The following is a 17,500-nucleotide window of genomic DNA, read 5'->3' on the forward strand; positions in this document are numbered from 1 at the left end:
TACATGTGAAGAAAGAGGTCTTGCTCTGTTAATTTATCAAAGAAAAGGGAGAGAAAGAGCTTGAGACGTCTTTTAAAATTAATCAATTCGATTTTTTTGTTGATATGGTAACGATTGGCTAAAATATTATTTTTGGTAGTTTTTATTTACATTTTTTTTACACTTTATTTATAAATAATTTTATATATTAAGTAGAGTCTAGATAACATAAAATCAAATAAAATATAATTATTTTTTAATTACAAAGTACAATTCATGGTCAATAACATTCGTGTTTTGGTCAAACGATGCAATAACCTTAACCGTAATCCCATTCGTTTATACAATGTATATATCTATAATAGTGTCATTTACATATTATATTTGCGCGCGCGCACACATATATAACTATATAGTTTTTAAGGAGAAGTGTAAATAAATCCATAATCATAAACTCAACTTCACAATCAGTCCTTATGTCATAAAATTGTATCTTTCACATCCTGATGCACAAAGTTTTTTTTTAATTTACTCCATATTTTATATTTTATCTCATTTCCATCTTTAATTCAATTTTATTTTCGTTTTTAATTTTATGTCCTCCATTACACCACTTTTCTATTAATTAAATATAAGTTGGTATATAGTCGACATGAATTTGTGGTCTAGATCTTCGATAATGTGGTACACTTTGACACAAAACGTGATACATTATAAGCTAGATTGTGGTACAATGAACACGAATATATGGTACACCTTAACATATACAACGACAATATCGTCTCGTATATATCATTTGTCATAAACGTACGATACCATAACACTTATATTAAAAAATGTACAAACTAATTTGTACACAACTTCTATTGTTCTCATTGGGGAAAAAAATTGATGATAAAAATATTTGAATTGTGGAAAAAAGACATAAAAAGATGATAAAATAGTTATAGAATGTTGGGTAATTTAAGATAAGTGATGAAAATAAAACTTAAATTTATTTCTAATTTTACATTAAATTTACATATAATACATTATATAACTACTACTATTTGATAGAATAATTGTATTAATTAAATCTAAGTTGATATATAGTCTGCATGAATTTGTGGTATTAGAAATTCGATAATGTGGTACATTTTGACACAAAATGTGGTACTTTAAAAAACTAGATCGTGATACGAAATAAGATTTTGAGTTTAAATTTTTTTTCCTTTTAAAATAAAAATAGTATTAAATCAAGGAGATGAAAATAAAATATTATCTTATTAGAGAGTTTAGGGTTAAAATATAATTAGAAAAAATTAAAATTTTAAAAATATTTAACTTTAAGTATTTTTTTTTTCAATTTACCGTAATTTTTACGTATATATAAAAATAAAAATAAAAAATATACTAAGATATACCTGTCAACCAGATAAATTTTGTTACATAGTCAGCCACGTGTGTACTGAAAACAGATGATAGAAACCTAAGGTCTATCCTACGCAACGTGGCGCTAGAATAGAAGGCATTTGGGCCGGGCCCACTCCAAAAATATCCATTTCGCTCCATTTTTCTAATGTTGACGCTGTCTTTCTGTAACCAACCAAACGCCAAAAACACTAATTACTACTTTATCCCTTTCAACTTTTTCCCTTCTTCCCCTGAATCGACTCTAGATCTGTTTGTCTGCTTTTGAATCGGTAAGTACGTTTGAAAATGGAAGGTATGTACACCGAATGATTATCGTGATTAGATCTGGTGGCGTATTTTTGGAAGCATGTGATGGTTTTAATTTGGATTCGAGGTATATTTGATTGAATTTATTAGATTTTGTTGTGTTTTTAGTTTTATTTTTGGTTTGGGTTTTGAATTTGGAGTTTTGGAAATGCTCCGGGGATTTATAGATTATTAAGTGTGTGGACCTTTCGTTTTTCTACTGGGGTCTTGTTTCGATTAGCACAACCGCTTTCCACCGGTTTGACATGGTAAAACTGAGATTCTTATGTTTTTCCTTGCCATGTATTTTTAATTCATAAGATTGGAGCGGAGCTGCATGACATTTATTTGAACACTCACGAGCTTGTTTTTCCCAATGTTGTATTGTTTAGATTTGATTTCCTTGGGGTGAAATATGCACTGTGTCTGATTATTGATTTTTTGATAGTTGTCGCGGGTACTTGTTGATGGACGGAGTGGGAGGCCTGGACTGCGTGACTGGAAACGCAATGGAAATGAACGATCAATTGAGGCTTGTGCCTGTGAATACTTTTGAAATAGAGTCATGTAGAAAGAATATGGCTGAAGTTCTCGTTGATTCTAAAATGGAACATGTTGCATGCCAAGAGATGGATGTTTGCAATGATTTTGAGCTAGTAACATCTACTGGGAGGGATGAAAGGAACGTGGTTGTGAATATAACTAAAACAGAATGTTCTGTTGCTGGTGAGACAAAACAAATATCAAATAACACTGAATTGTTACAGTCTTCAGTAACGATTAATGATAGGGATGTTGCAGTTTTGGCCAAATCTAAACCTTGTTCTGAAACACAAGTGCAGGGAGCTATCGGCTGCACTGGGGTTCCGATTAGTAGTCTGCCTGAGCCATGTTATGAAAATCAAAGTATTGAAGGGTCTGATTGCGTGAAAAGTCCAATTGAAGAAGCTTTGAATGGTGAAATACCGGTCCCTGATGAAGTATTGAATGACAGTGCAATGGAGCCCGGTGCTGAGAATCATGCGATTGGAGTACTGGACAGTGGCGACTTGGAGCACTGTTGTGTTACCGTTGAGGTGAAAGAAGCAGCTAATGACTTCATGTCAAATCATTGCCCCAGTGATAAAGCGGAAGAAACCTCCAATGATGATGTATATTCTGAGGTTTTGAATCCAAATCCTTCCCTGAAGCACTTGACTTCGAGTTTAACCTCAAGCAGCCAACCGCTTGATGTACTTGCTATTGATCCCGTTGGCTGTGGAGAGATTACATCTGCTTGTTCCCAAACTTCAAGTGATGATGGTAACTCTTGCAAGGAAAAGCATGCTAAAAATTACACATCGGAATCAGTTTCCACATCTTGTGTTGCGATCGAGATTCCCAAAAATATTGGCACCACTGTTATTAGAAAGCTCACATTCAAGTTTAGCAAACGCAGGGAAGATTATGATAGTAAAATATCTTTTCCTGCCGACCCTCACAAGTGGACATGGAATACTCATGAAACCATAAACGGGAATGAATATGCAGACGCACCCAGTCCATTGTCGTGTGCCCCAAACAGGGAAATGAAGATGTCTAAAAAAATAATCCCAGAAAATTACCCAACAAATGTTAAAAAGCTATTGTCTACTAAAATTCTGGAAGGAGCCAGGGTGAAGTATTTGTCCATATCCGGGAAGGTGTGTCACATCTCATTATTTTACTTTGTTACAAATCAAATTTGATTATTGGAGTTTTAAGACTATGGCTCTGAACTTTGGTTTTTTTATGGTGATCAGAAAGAGATTCCTGGTATAATTAAAGACTGTGGGTACTTATGTGGTTGTTGTCTTTGCAATTTTTCCAAAGTAAGTTCAACCTAAAAAGCTAAATTATTTGTGTCGGCCACTGTATTGTAATTCATTATGATGATACATGAATGATACTGACAGGTGGTTAGTGCCTATGAATTTGAACTTCATGCTGGCACCAAGAGTCGACACCCCAATAATCAGATTTATTTGGAGAATGGGAAGCTCATTTATAGCATAATTGAGGAGCTGAGAACCGCCTCTCTTACTTCACTAGACGATGTGCTAAAGGCTGTGGCTGGTTCTTCTGTCAATGTGGAGTACTTCCAGGTCTGGAAAGGTAATTCGGATGCCTATGTTTATCCATTCAGTCATTTTTCTGTTCGAGTTACTCTGAGAATGATTGTAATGAGCATCAGGATCTGTTACATACAACTGGAATTATGATTATTTGTTACTTCAGTAGTACCAGGGCAGTTACTCTACCATTTGATTTAGCAAATGTTTGGGTCCCCTGGATTGAGGCCAAGAATTGTCCTCTGCTTTTTCTTGAGGAAGCTTGTCTGGACTTTGATTGTACCACACTCTTGATTTGGATAGTGATTGACCTCAGATTTAATAATAATTTATTCTTTACAGATTCTGAGTTTCAAATGATATTTTAACAGTCAACTCTTTCTTTGGTAAATGCCTAACCCCAGTAGAGTTTTACTTTTCCTTGAAATTTACATACATTTAGGTGGACTTCATTTTCATGTTTTTAAAATAATTTTCTTGGAGAGGAAGGTCATTTGGAAACATAAGGATTGTAGTCTGCTACCTCTATTTGTGCTGCCGCCAAAGTACCTGTAGTGTAAGTTTGTGTTTTTTGGGCGTGATCTATGTTTGTATGGAGCACACAAACGTTTTAACTCTGACATTTTTCTTGAATCGTGACAGCAAATCTCCAATATGCAAATACAGTATCTTGTGGAGATGGTCCTTATATGAGCAAGCCTTTTTACCAGAATGGCTTCATCAATAGGTACTGTATTTTTTAAAGATTAATCTTTTCCCGCAATCTCCTTCCCACCACCCATTAAGAGTGCTCCTTTACATGATAGAGTTTTGTAGAATAATCATAAAACTGGAAGGTAATAGAAGATGGTGCATACACTTCAATATGTTCTGCTCGCGCAAGCGGAAAGAACATGTTTCTGTTGACTAATTCTTTGTGAATTGAAGCTGGTGATTTTTGATTGTCCTTTGTCAACTATTAAATTTTGGTGGAATTGAACTTTCTACTCACTTATTTTCTAAAATTTTCTACTGTAACAGTCAGTCAATTGAAGATGGGCCCTGTTCTGATTCAGGCAATTTCCATCATGAAGTTCCCGTCAATCAGCAAAGCTACACAGAGGCACCAGTGGAGCAGAAACGCCTTATTAAAAAGTTTGCTCTCACTGTTGCTCTATCTTATTCTCTAGTTAATCATTTTTACTTATGCTCATTCGTTTCTTGTGCAGACCAAGAAACAATCAATCTTTCTCAGTTTGGGAAAAGAAGAAAGCCACCAAAGGTGGCTCTAAAAAAAGGTTTTCTTCTTTTTTCATTATTAAACTTTCTTCTCAGTCTTTTAGCAAGTATTCTTTTTTTAAATTTTTGGTGTTTTTATGGTAATCTACCTTTACACACGCACACAGAGACGTACACACACACACACACACACACACATATATATAATGTGAATAATTGGTGCATAATTTACTTTTTATACCTAATGAACCCCTTACACACACACACACACACACACACACACATGTGAATAATTGGTGCATAATTTACTTTTTATACCTAATGAACCCCTTATTGGAGTACCTTTAATTTTGTGTGTCTAATGTATGATAGGGACAATGATTTACATAAATTACTTTTCATGCCTAATGGACTGCCTGATGGGACTGATTTGGCTTATTATGCTAAAGGAAAGGTTGGTTTTACTGGTGATGTCTGATTTTCCCAGTTGTTTATTATCTGCCTCTGTTGATAACTATTTAAAGCCTTTTACTTTACAGCGCATTCTCGGGGGTTACAAGCAGGGGAATGGTATCATCTGTAGTTGTTGCAACACAGAGGTAATAATTTCCACGAACAAATCTGTTTTTTACTTTATTGTTGATGCTTTGCATCTAGTGAAAATACTCCTATTTTTCTGCCACCTGAATTCATCTTTCTATTTTTGTTTAAGTTTCCATTATTGATAAATTTCCATTTTTTTTTGCTCAGCTCAGTCCTTCCCAGTTTGAGGCTCATGCTGGATGGTCTGCAAAACGTCAACCGTAAGTAACTACAGAAATCAAGTTAGCAATTTTTCTGGTTTATGTTTAACTGTTGCTGACATTGTTTTTTGTACATTGCAGCTATCGTCATATTTACACATCCAGTGGCTTGACACTTCATGATATTGCCTTAATGTTGGCAAATGGCCAAAGCCTTGTCACCAGTGGCGGTGATGTGTGTGCTGTATGCGGAGATGGTGGCAAACTTATTATATGCAATGGATGTCCTCGAGCCTTTCACGCTGGTATTTTTTGCCCCTCCTACATCTGTTAACTTCTATGCTGGTCATTACAATCTGAATTTTGTTTCTCATACACTTGCAGCTTGTTTGGGTTTGCAGTCCATTCCTGGCGATGACTGGCACTGTAATTACTGTATTCACAAAGTTGGCCCTGGTAGCAAAACTTCTAGGGAGTCAAAACCTATTATCCTCCGGCTAACAAGAGTCGTCAAAGCACCGGAATTTGAGACTGGTGGTTGTGTTGCCTGCAGGTCTGTTGCAGTAGTTGCATATGATTTATACTGATTCCTGTTCTTATGAGTAATTCTTGTTTGTTAATTCCCTGTTGATTTATTTCTGTTTCTACTTATTGGTTTATTTTTCTTTATTTTCCAGGTCCCAGGACTTCAGTGCTGTTGAGTTTGATGATCTGACAGTCATCCTTTGTGATCAAGTATTGCTTGCCTATATTTTTGTTTCTATGCCATTCACCCTTATCATGTTGAATTTAATTTAGGTTGTGTGATGTTTTGAGTCTGTTATTTTTGGCAGTTGACTTTCTTTTTGGTTCCATTATCTAGTGCGAGAAGGAATACCATGTTGGTTGTCTCCGTGAGCGTGGAATGTGTGATCTGAAAGTGAGTTATTCTTTATATTTAAAAAAACTGATTTTTTTAGCTGCCCTGCTATTCACTGGTGTTACTTGTTGCAGGAACTACCAAACGGTAAATGGTTTTGTTGTGATGATTGTGACAAGATCTTTAGCACGCTTCAGTTGCTGACTTCCAGCAGAGCTGAAGTAATACCAACATCGGTGTCTGCTGCAATATTTAGAAAGCATGCGGCTGTAGGCCTTAACAACATTGCATTGCAATGGCACATTTTGAGTGGAAAAAGTCGCCAACCTGAGCATTTGTTGCTGCTTTCCCAAGCTGCAGCTATCTTTCGTGTAAGTGCGTTCTTTGGATAAGGTGTTGGACGTGGATTGTACATAGTCCTGCGATAGATGTAATTTCAAACTCAAGAATATTATATTAAAAAAAAGGTGAATGTTGTACTGTTAATCATAATTTAAGAATTTAAGTGCTTTTGTTGGTTTAAAGTGTTAGACATAGATATTATGTAGTCTTACAAATGTTGACGTTTCAACTTAGGAATATTAATTATTAGATATGAAATATGTTAATGATACGCTGTCGATCATAATTTTTTATACTTATACATTTACTTAGTTGAAGAGCTCTTCAATTGTGTCTGCAAGAATCATCACACGTGAAGCCAAGCTGTTGAATCACTTGTGCTACTATTTAGTTGTGAATAGTATTCTGTTGTTAGCACCTGTACCAAGTTCTTTAGGAAGATATCTTCGTGCACTTTGTTTATTTAGGAAGGTATCTTTGTGCACTTTGTTGCTGGTCATTTTTTAATTTTCTATGATTTATTTATTCAGGAATGCTTTGATCCCATTGTTGCCAAATCTGGTCGTGATCTTATCCCTGTCATGGTCTACGGGTGAGTTGTCTCTTCTCCATTATTTTGTTGCCAACAGCCGATTAACTCTGCATGTTAAAAAGTGAGGGTTTCTTAAAACTTTGTAAAGTGTGCTTTATTATTGTTTCGATGAATTGATTTGGTGCACTTAGATATTGATCTAGTAGTTTACTTTCTGATGCCATTGAACACAGAATAATTGGATCGCATTAGTGAAGATTTATGATTGTTGCATGTCAAATAGCTAATTATTGAATTTTACATAAAATCCTTAGAAGTAATCATCCTTTGAATTTTTAAGATTATGACTGACATCAGGATCTTTCTTGTGTAGATAGTCCTAAATGACTTTTGATCCATCAGCTGGTAGTTCTGCGTACTAGTTTTGTTATTGAACACTTACACAACCATATGTACTTGATTGTTCTAATCCATGAGCGGAGAATACATATAAGAGAATGATTGCATAAAATGAGACGTCAATTTGTTCATTCTGTGTTTCTTGGGATTATAACAAATGAATCCTCTTTACTGTTTTTCTCACTCAAAGTTAATGAAAAAAAATTAATTTTGATGCAGGAGGAATATAGCTGGCCAAGAATTTAGTGGAATGTATTGTGTGGTTTTAATTGTGAAGTAAGTCTCACTTTTTTAATCATCATGGTTGATTGTTTTTTGCTTTGTGAATAGGAGGCTACTTATAATATGTTACAAATGAATATTTGAGCTTCCATTTGTGTGCAGTTCTGTTGTCATATCTGCCGCCCTTCTCAGAATATTTGGACGAGAAGCTGCGGAACTGCCTTTAGTGGCTACCAGTAAAAACAATCTAGGAAAGGTAAGGCCATGTTTGGTTTTGGAAAAATGAGTATATTTCCCAGATGCAAAAGCAAACCATTTTCTTTTCATCTCCATTTACTTTTGCAAAATGCTATTACATTCTGTTGGCCGTGCAATTGTTTTTGGAATTAGAGTTTGCATCTACCTAGAAACAATTTACTGATTATTATATTTTATTCAAGCTCGATTAAAATTTGACTTTTCATCTACCTAGTATCAATTTACTGATTATTATATTTTATTCAAACTCAATCAAGTATATTTTCAAATTTTTTTATAGGTAACTAAAACAATTAAATTTGAATTATGTAACACATTCTTACATGATGTCTAGTGACATATTTAAGGCAGAAATATATCTTTCATAAAATATAATCGAGCATTTACTACATTCTACATTTCATTTTCTGAAAATGTTTTCATAAAAACTCGTCTTTACCCAAGTCTCTTATCTATCAAAAGTTAATTATTTCCCTCAACCCTTGGTGAGATTTTAGGCCATGTTTGATGTGAAGAATGACCATTATTGAAAGGCTGCTGTTATGGCTTGCACTTTGCCTGAATTTTACACTGATGAATGTTTTTTGTTGAACTATAAAACTTGAGTTGAGATCCTTGTTCTGTATCTTATTTTCCTTTGTTTTGTTTAGTTGAGTGCAATTGCTGGAAATATTCCTTAATATCAAAATGTTTTTATCTCTAGATCGTTGTTGGGTTTCTTGGTTATCTAAGGAGGTGATTTCCGTTGACCTGCACTGACGACTTCTTATATGTGTAGGGTTTTTTCCTGGCATTATTTTCGTGCATTGAAGGGTTTTTGTATTCAATGAATGTGAAACACATTGTACTCCCTGCTGCTGAGGAGGCTGAACCCATGTGGATGAAGAAGCTTGGCTTCACAAGGACGAGCCAAGAGCAAGTATGAACATTTTTTATTTTTCTTTACTTGTTCGTGGGCCTCACTTTTTCTGTTTGCTCATTTGACATTGAAGCTCTGTAGAAATAGAAGCCAAGTGGTGGTACTAGAAATTGATCGCTGGCCTTTTTTTGTCAATTTGAATTTTGAAATGAAAATGGTTGTTTAGTGATTGTTTTTTCATATGCATTTCCTTGTACTTTTGCCTATCTAAGAATGTGTGGAACTTTTTTCCTAAGGGACATGTTAACTGGAATTATGTTTTAAGAAATCACGTTTCTACAATATTTCAAAGTTTTACTCGTAAATTTGCCAGTGTCATTTAAACATGCGCTGTTGGTTGTTCTTAGAATGATCTTTGTTTATGTGTAGTTCCCTGCTTGTTTTTTTGTATGTGTTATTCACCCTGGTTTGCTTTTAAGCTATGAGCCAGCTTGTGTTCAGCTTGTTTGGTTTGATTGACTGATCTCAACCATTTTTTTACATTGTTCTGTTGAGCAGATGCTCAGGTACACGAGGGACCTTCAGCTGACAATCTTCAGGGGGACATCGCTCCTAGAGAAGGAGGTGAAAGCGCAAAGGGGCTAATTGATGTCCGTTGGATCATGAAGGACCTTCTCTTTCTGAAAATAACATTTGATACTAAGAAAGGCGCCCCATGATGTCTGTTTTATCATGAAGGACCTTCTCTTTCTGAAAAAAATACATTTCATACTGGAGACTTGAACAGAGCAGATTACAGAGCATCAGTCTTCTCTCTCAAAAATACATACGGGCTGCAGTTGCTGTTCTTCATAGAATTTTAAAATAAATTATCTGCCGATAATTTTTGGAGAATCACATCATAGCAGATCGGATTTCCCAGACTCTGGAATGGAAGCAAAATATTCCATTTTCTCAGTTGCTGAAGCACATAGCTTAGTTTCTTGCTTTTATTTCAAGGGGTTTGCTAGATACGGACACCTTCAATGGTGTTGGCTTTTGGGCTTACAGTGAGAGTTTGATGTATAGACGAAATGTGGATTTGAATATGGTCTATAGTAATTCTATAGTCATGCTATTATCCTATTTTTTTAGCTTGCACGTTGAGATTTACTTTCTTCCCCTGTGTCGCTTTACCAGCTGTTTTTTCAGTTATTTGATGCGACGTTATTTTCATGAAACCTATGAATAAAGCATATCTGCTGGCTTGAGTTTGTTACGCACGTGGTAATTTTGTTATGCTTATGGGTTTCATATAAGAAATTCAGTTTGGTGACTATGATCGGGACAGCCTCATTGAATGATCGAAAGTGTTTCTTGACATGTAATGTGTTCAAATGCTGTGATTTTTTTTCTTTTTACTTTTCTTTTCCTTTTTTCGTAGGAGCATATACTGTTAATGTAATTATTTTTGAGCTAGTTGGCTAATTGTGGGCACTTACTCTAACACTCAGCTATCACCGTAAGTACTGTTTGGCTGCAAGCAAACAGATGGTTGGGATCTTTTTGTGTGTTTTTGTTGGTGAAGATTTGTGTGAGTATATCAGCGCCTTGAGGATTTCGTGCGTTGGAAGAGGCATTTTGGGATGCCTTAGGAATAAGGTAATTAGATTGTCACTTTGTTACCTATATATCGAGTACAAAACTAAACAAAATAATAATGAAATAAATCATTAATCTTCATAAACATCAAGATTTATATACATTTTCTTGTATTGGTTGCTTTCGATTAGCATGACACCTTGCATGGCACGGCATTTTGCTTCGTGTGCGCTCACTTGGCATCGGGAGTGAGTATTAGTGTTTCTTTCTTTAGTCCTCGAATGCTTTTCCAGTCACGAGTGACATAAAAACAAAAATAGACTTGATTTGGTCAATTTTACGTAATTGAATTTGCCTCTTTGATGTGATGTAGCAATATAATTTGGCCAGGCGACTTGAACTATCGTCTTGCATCAATCAGTGAGGATGCATATGAGCTACTCCGAAGGAAAAAGATTGGCAATCACCGCTTCAGAAAGATCAGGTGTGTTAACTGTCTATCAACTTCAATTGTTTTTTTTTCTCCTTCCAGTTTTTTAAATTCATTATTACAAATATCATTTTAAATAAATCAATTCGAAGCAAATACTTCATTTAATTATTTTACATAAATTGCAGTTGAGTATAGAACAGAAGGGCTGGTCGAGTATTCAATGGATGGAAAGAGGGCAACTATCTTTTGCTCCGACTTACAAATATCTCGCAAATTCCGACCATTATGTCGTGCAAACTTCGTGGCCAAACACATATGTATCTGTATAACAAACCGATCTCGAGCAAGACTCATAAAACATTACAAACTACATACTAAAAACCAAACTCAAAGTATTCACGGACTGAACTTGAACTACATATTGTTTGCTTAGATTTAGTTCGTTTACGTCTTTTATGTTATAAATACCTATTCACTAACTAAAAAATGTAAATTTAACTCGACTTATAAATCAGACACGATCGGTCCCATGAAATCCACAGTGGCCTAAAGACCACAAAACAGCCAATAAGAATCCACCACGTTCCCGGGCCCACGACATCACATTCCCCACTTCACACAGAGAATCTTCTCATATTCCATAAATTTATTCGTAAGCAAGATTTTTCTCGAGCCAAATTTCCACTTTCCTTCTTTAAATGGAGATAGAGGGAACGCGTAATGCACCGCTATCTGCGACTCTCCTTTACTCAACTGCTTTCTCTCTCTGGTCTGTTTTTCCTCCATAAATATCTGCATTCGCCTTCCTGCTTTATATTCTGTTCTCTCTTCAAGTTTCTCTTTCGGTGCTGCTCAGCATCCGCTGGTCGTTTTAGGTAAGGTTTATATTTGGATCTATTCATATCACTGTTGTGTATTTTCGGCGGATTTAGGATCATGCGTGTGATGATTTGTGCTCGATTTCTATCCTCGTACGCTTATATATCTTTTCCAATCCATTTCAACCGTTTTTATTCTTACTAATTTTGTGCTATCAGAATATGCACATTTTTTTAAGTGTCTAATGAAGGTTTTGATTGATAATGTTTTTTGGAGCTATTTTTGTTTACATGCTCATTTTGGTTTGTTAGAATTGTTTATGGACTCCTTTGGAACGAGAACGTACTGACGGCATCGAATTCTAGACATGCATGAAGTTGAGCACTCTCTCTCTAATCCATCCGAAGATTTGAAGCTGATTCTGTTTACAGTTAGGCCCTGTTTTGAGTTTTTCCTCTTTTACCTCAATACCTTGTAGTTGGCGGTAACTTCTGTGCTATTGAGGTATTTATAAAAGTCATATGAAACCAATGATATTTTGAAATGTTCGAGTATTCAATCAAAATGTTTTGGTTCCTGTCTGTCCAGGTTTCTTTACTTTTGAAGTTCGTTTTTTTTTTTTTAAATTTTACTTTTGATTTCTTATTTACGGATTCATCTAGTCCAATAAAACGATGGTTAGTGGTTGATACATGATTATTAATGTTCCCTTTTTATTTCGTTCCTCAAACATCAATATTATGCATGTTTCATGAATATTGCAACTGCTAATAATTCGTCATTTACATCTGCTTTTTCCCATATATATTCTCACCACATTATGGTTTGGTTAGGAGCTTATCTTTAACAATGTTCTTTGCAGTCTGCTGCTATGGCTCCACCTATTGAGAAGTCAATCAAATCTGATGCTCAAAAATTATCACATTCACCCCTTAATGAAAGAATTCTGTCTTCCATGTCGAGGAAAGCTGTTGCTGCTCATCCTTGGCATGATCTTGAGATAGGTATGTAACCTTAATGTCTATCGTCATAAAAAAGCATGAAGTTAAATAAATTTGATCTTTTTCGTTCTTTTTTCTTATGCAGGACCTGGAGCACCAATTGTTTTCAATTGTGTATGGCCATTGAACTGATATTTTTTTCCTGCATTTTCTTACTTTGCCTGATAATTTAGAGCGGAAACCATGTGAAACAGGGTTGCTCCTTTTTTCTTGAATTTTTATGCAAACTGAGTATTCAAGTTTAAAAGGCGTCCTTCACGTTGCGCCTCAAGCATATGTGAACTTCACATACGTGCAAGAAAGTTGTAAGATTTTAGCATATCACAGCTTACGATGTATTTCAACTTTTGATTTTGGGAAATTGGAAATTTCAACTTTTCAATGGTTGAAAAATGGATACCTTTTTCTGACTGCACCAACCTTGAACACTACTTACCTTTAGCTTTGTCAACACTTTCCTTTTAGTAGTCCACTTTGCATGGAGAATGGGTCGGTCTTAGTTCACTAGACTTTTCATATTTTTGAAGTTTTTTGATCCCGGACTTCTATTCATATACTCTCTTTCTCATTTCTTATTTAGAGGGTAGTTTTTTCTCCCATGTTCTCACACTTGCTCTGTTCATGTTCATCTTTTACAACTATACTGCTTTAGATGCCCAATGATCAACATATCACTTTCATTTTTTCAAACTAGGTTTGAATGCACTCTTTCGTCTCCTGCAATACGGATTTGATAAATCGAGGCATTAAGTTTTAGAGTTGTTTCAAAGTTCATGTATCTGGATTGAAATCACGCGGAATCGACATCCATCGGTTAAATTGCTGTGGAGTCCATACATTTTTGTTGGAATCAGCACTCACTTGGTTAAATTTGATATGAATTTATTTTAACCGTTTTTTAGTTTCAGTAGCCATGCAATGTTATTGAGATTGACTCTTAACATGTGGATCGGTCATTCTATGTGTTTATTGCATATTGTATCAATAATCTGCACTCAAAATCAGCTCAACTTTATGTTGGAAAATCATGATTCGCATTGCATCACACATGCATGAAACTACCGTGCTTAATCCATGTAGGTGGTTGAGATAGGTAAGGGTAGTAAGGTGAAGTATGAACTCGACAAGAACACAGGTCTTATCAAGGTACTAGGCCTATCTGCATGTACCTCGATTGATGTTGGGTTATTGTTATATATGTTAAGAGTCGTTGGCATCTGCAGGTTGATCGTGTTCTTTACTCATCAGTTGTGTACCCCCATAACTATGGCTTTATACCCCGCACTCTTTGTGAAGATAATGACCCGATGGATGTTTTGGTCATAATGCAGGTATGCAGTTCTCTCCCAAACCTTCAGATACTTTTATGTGTGGATTGTTTGTAATTTTCTAGGAAATATGGGACTTTGTTGCTTAAAAAATGCGCTACCATGAAAGTTGAGTGGTTGTTCGTAAAACAAGTTCCATGATTTGGCTTCTTGCTATTACATGCAACTTGGACGCTCATGTGTGTGCTGTTGTATATATCAGTGGCAAGCACAGTGATCGTATGATTTTCGATATGAGTAGATTTTATCTTGCAATTGTTGCACATGTAGCTCCTCAAATCCCATAGCTTGGACCTTTAAACACCAAGAATGTAGTGGCACGTTTTAAGAAAATTATGCAAAAGCACCTTCATTTCCTTCAAGGATTACATACGAAACAATGTAAATCAAGCGCCTCTGAGCATTTCAAGGTAGAAATGAAGATTAAGGCCTATGTTATGTGAAATGGGATTGCACAGGCGTATTTTTTAAAAAATTTCACTGGTTAATGTACATCTTCTGAGTTTTGCCACAAGCTTTTATATCGTTGAATCTTCAACATGATAATAGAGATGGAAGACAGAATTTCTATTTCCACTTTGGAAGTTGGAATTAATATTTCATCTTTTAATTGTTCTGCAAACATAAAACAGGAACCAGTTCTTCCAGGGTGCTTTCTCAGGGCAAAAGCAATAGGTCTTATGCCCATGATTGATCAGGTACACTAACCAAACTTTTGACAATAATCATACTAGTATCTTGAAACAAAAAGAATTAAAACTTGTTCTTGGAAACAGGGGGAGAAAGATGATAAGATAATTGCTGTCTGTGCTGATGATCCTGAATATCGGCATTATACAGACATCAAAGAACTTCCACCGCATCGCTTAGCTGAGATCCGCCGTTTTTTTGAGGATTGTATCCTTCATGATAATCGATATCTGTTGCAGATTTTTCTATTGACCGAATGATTTCTGGTTTTTCACTATATGACTGCAAGATGTGTTCTGTATATTGATGAATACTGGACTCTATGCATTTTCTTGTTATCTTAACTACCAATCAGACAAGAAGAACGAGAACAAGGATGTCGCAGTCGATGAATTTCTTCCAGCCTCAAATGCTTACGAAGCTATCCAGGGTTCCATGTAAGTGATCGCGAATGTCTGTGCTAATAATAAAGCAAGATGGTGGAATAGTAATCACTTTTTTGATAAAGCACTTTTCTTAATTCCTAAACCAATCCATCACACATTTAACTTTAATTAATACGTATTTACTTTTTTTAGATTATGCTTAACTTTTAATATTTTAAAATTGTTAAAAAAATATTTTAATTTTGTTGGTTAAATCAAAACTTTCAAAACAATATATATATATATATATATAGTGTTACATGTACAACGAATGTGTTGGCCGCTTGTATCTATGGAGGGCAATCACAACGTATGTGCTAACCCCAATTATTTCTTCAGTTTCAGTGCAATATTTAATTTTTCTTCAAGGTCATGTATTTGGTAAATCATTCAACTCCCTAAAAACTTTTCACCTCCAGGGACTTATACGCAGAGTATATCGTGGAGAACCTACGACGGTAAATTACTTACCACTTCAAAGGGAAGAGTTGTGGATCGTTATATCAATAACTGATTATTTCAGTGTCTTTCTTTGGTAAGAAAAATCTGTATAAGCCTATTTGTTTTTCATGTATTATATCATGATGGCGAAAATTCATCACTTGATAGATTGTTTTAGTAAAATTCTCCATGAAGATGCCACTGTAAACCCTATAAACATAATATTTTTATTTGCTATGCGAGATTTGGATTGATAAATTCTTTTTTTTTTCCTTTCGATTTATGCAATCCACTTTGATTTTAAATTAGCCCTGATATCTTACTTTATTTGGTCTTAAAATCTACTATTTCATAAATTCATTTGAATAACAGAGTTGAATGTCATTTGGGCATTTGCACAACCAAAAATAAATGTGTTTTGGCGTATGCACGCATTTAGTGAACCAGTGTATCTCAAACTTATAGTCCAAGATTATGTCAAAATTTTTAAATATTCGTCAATTGTACAGTTACATGCATGCAAAATATTGGAATTAGGGGTGATATATCTTATCGTACCACTTGATTTGTAACTTACACCGGTTAACGATCTAGATTCGACGATTGTTTAACTATACCAACACAAGGTTTTTTTTATTGTGTTTATGCCTCCACTCACACACTTCATTTACAAGCACCATGATAAATATTCCAAATTGTCTATTCATCATTCATACGCACCAATTTATTTATTCTTATGTATTCAATAAATTATGACTCATATAATTTTTACGAGTTTACATTAGAATCACGAAAAAGACCTGATCGAACCCAATTAGTTTAAACTCTAATAAATTAATTTTATGTAATCAACTCATAATTAATCAATCGAATCCTAAAACCAATAATTACATCCTTTTATTGATTGACCAACACCTCTTTGCCTAAATGCTTGTCACGAATTGTTTTTGGTTTGTGCAACCTCTTGATATCGACAATCATTTTCCGCCCTCTTCGACCCAGACATCGCACGAACTCTCGAGTTTTATTGGCAGCATTTATTAAATGGCTGTTGGAGATCCAGCTGGATCTAGATTTACGCACAACTGCATAAGCATTATTGCCCTTTGATATCTCCACATGCGATTTATATGTATAGTATTCGTAAGATATTTATGTATAAAACTATGCATACTAACATGAATTATTTCTACAAATAGAGCAATATATCATACCAAAAACTAATAATGATTTATAATAAGTTTTGCTTGCTCTTTTATCGATTAAGGAAGAATTTCAAATTATTAAACGCACTCAAGATAGCCCAAAGTTAATTTTATTATTATTATTATTATTATTATTATTTATTTTGATAATAATTATTTAAAATAACTAATTAAATATGAAGATACTAGTGTCGTGTTCGAGAGTATATATTGTCCGGTTAGTCCTTGAATAGGATTTAATATTCTTTCGTTAAATTTGAGATTTTGTATTGTTCACTGAAATCAACTGTTTATTAACCTCCAGAACGACAAGAACAAGAGATCCAAGAGCTAATGCTCTAAAGATGATAGAAAGTAGATTGGTTTTTTTTGCTACAC

At 34.8% G+C, this 17,500-nt stretch overlaps 2 protein-coding genes across 9 annotated transcripts; both read left to right on the forward strand.

The window, feature by feature from the left end:
• Nucleotides 1-1,503: 1,503 nt before the first annotated feature.
• On the forward strand, nucleotides 1,504-10,457 carry LOC140958611 (uncharacterized). Of its 4 annotated transcripts, none has more exons than XM_073416124.1 (20): nucleotides 1,504-1,661; nucleotides 2,126-3,359; nucleotides 3,459-3,527; nucleotides 3,612-3,810; nucleotides 4,410-4,494; nucleotides 4,788-4,901; nucleotides 4,976-5,044; nucleotides 5,358-5,439; nucleotides 5,525-5,584; nucleotides 5,736-5,788; nucleotides 5,870-6,033; nucleotides 6,113-6,281; nucleotides 6,406-6,463; nucleotides 6,591-6,647; nucleotides 6,722-6,958; nucleotides 7,460-7,521; nucleotides 8,080-8,136; nucleotides 8,245-8,338; nucleotides 9,119-9,259; nucleotides 9,758-10,457. In XM_073416124.1, exons 2-20 carry the CDS (start codon nucleotides 2,145-2,147, stop codon nucleotides 9,842-9,844), a joined length of 3,072 nt encoding a protein of 1,023 aa, XP_073272225.1. In that variant the 5' UTR covers nucleotides 1,504-1,661; nucleotides 2,126-2,144; the 3' UTR covers nucleotides 9,845-10,457. The 4 variants fall into 4 exon arrangements, with proteins under 4 accessions (XP_073272225.1, XP_073272227.1, XP_073272224.1 ...); XM_073416123.1 differs by having other exon boundaries at nucleotides 1,511-1,946; XM_073416122.1 differs by having other exon boundaries at nucleotides 1,512-1,765.
• Nucleotides 10,458-11,911: 1,454 nt separating this feature from the next.
• LOC140959697 (soluble inorganic pyrophosphatase 4-like) lies at nucleotides 11,912-16,175 on the forward strand. 5 transcript variants are annotated; one of them, XM_073417668.1, is made up of 10 exons: nucleotides 11,912-12,088; nucleotides 12,398-12,462; nucleotides 12,895-13,036; nucleotides 13,119-13,147; nucleotides 14,114-14,179; nucleotides 14,257-14,364; nucleotides 14,994-15,059; nucleotides 15,138-15,258; nucleotides 15,407-15,488; nucleotides 15,896-16,175. In XM_073417668.1, the coding sequence occupies exons 2-10, from the start codon at nucleotides 12,400-12,402 to the stop codon at nucleotides 15,936-15,938; spliced, it is 720 nt and encodes a 239-aa protein (XP_073273769.1). In that variant the 5' UTR covers nucleotides 11,912-12,088; nucleotides 12,398-12,399; the 3' UTR covers nucleotides 15,939-16,175. The 5 variants fall into 5 exon arrangements, with proteins under 5 accessions (XP_073273769.1, XP_073273768.1, XP_073273770.1 ...); XM_073417667.1 differs by having other exon boundaries at nucleotides 11,913-12,088; nucleotides 12,344-12,462; XM_073417669.1 differs by having other exon boundaries at nucleotides 11,915-12,088; nucleotides 12,344-12,536.
• Nucleotides 16,176-17,500: the final 1,325 nt, after the last annotated feature.

The sequence above is a fragment of the Primulina huaijiensis genome, chromosome 15, assembly GCF_012295235.1.
Source record: "Primulina huaijiensis isolate GDHJ02 chromosome 15, ASM1229523v2, whole genome shotgun sequence".
Lineage (NCBI taxonomy): Eukaryota > Viridiplantae > Streptophyta > Magnoliopsida > Lamiales > Gesneriaceae > Primulina > Primulina huaijiensis.

Excerpts from the sequence above, each read along its gene's own strand:
- LOC140959697 (XM_073417668.1), top strand. The coding sequence starts at position 12,400 with ATGCATGAAGTTGAGCACTCTCTCTCTAATCCATCCGAAGATTTGAAG. Across the intron at positions 13,037-13,118 it reads TTGGCATGATCTTGAGATAG|GACCTGGAGCACCAATTGTT; the intron begins GTATGTAACCTT and ends TTTCTTATGCAG. Across the intron at positions 15,259-15,406 it reads CCGCCGTTTTTTTGAGGATT|ACAAGAAGAACGAGAACAAG; the intron begins GTATCCTTCATG and ends ACTACCAATCAG.
- LOC140958611 (XM_073416122.1), top strand. The coding sequence starts at position 1,698 with ATGATTATCGTGATTAGATCTGGTGGCGTATTTTTGGAAGCATGTGAT. Across the intron at positions 6,282-6,405 it reads GGTGGTTGTGTTGCCTGCAG|GTCCCAGGACTTCAGTGCTG; the intron begins GTCTGTTGCAGT and ends TTTATTTTCCAG. Across the intron at positions 8,137-8,244 it reads TGTGTGGTTTTAATTGTGAA|TTCTGTTGTCATATCTGCCG; the intron begins GTAAGTCTCACT and ends ATTTGTGTGCAG.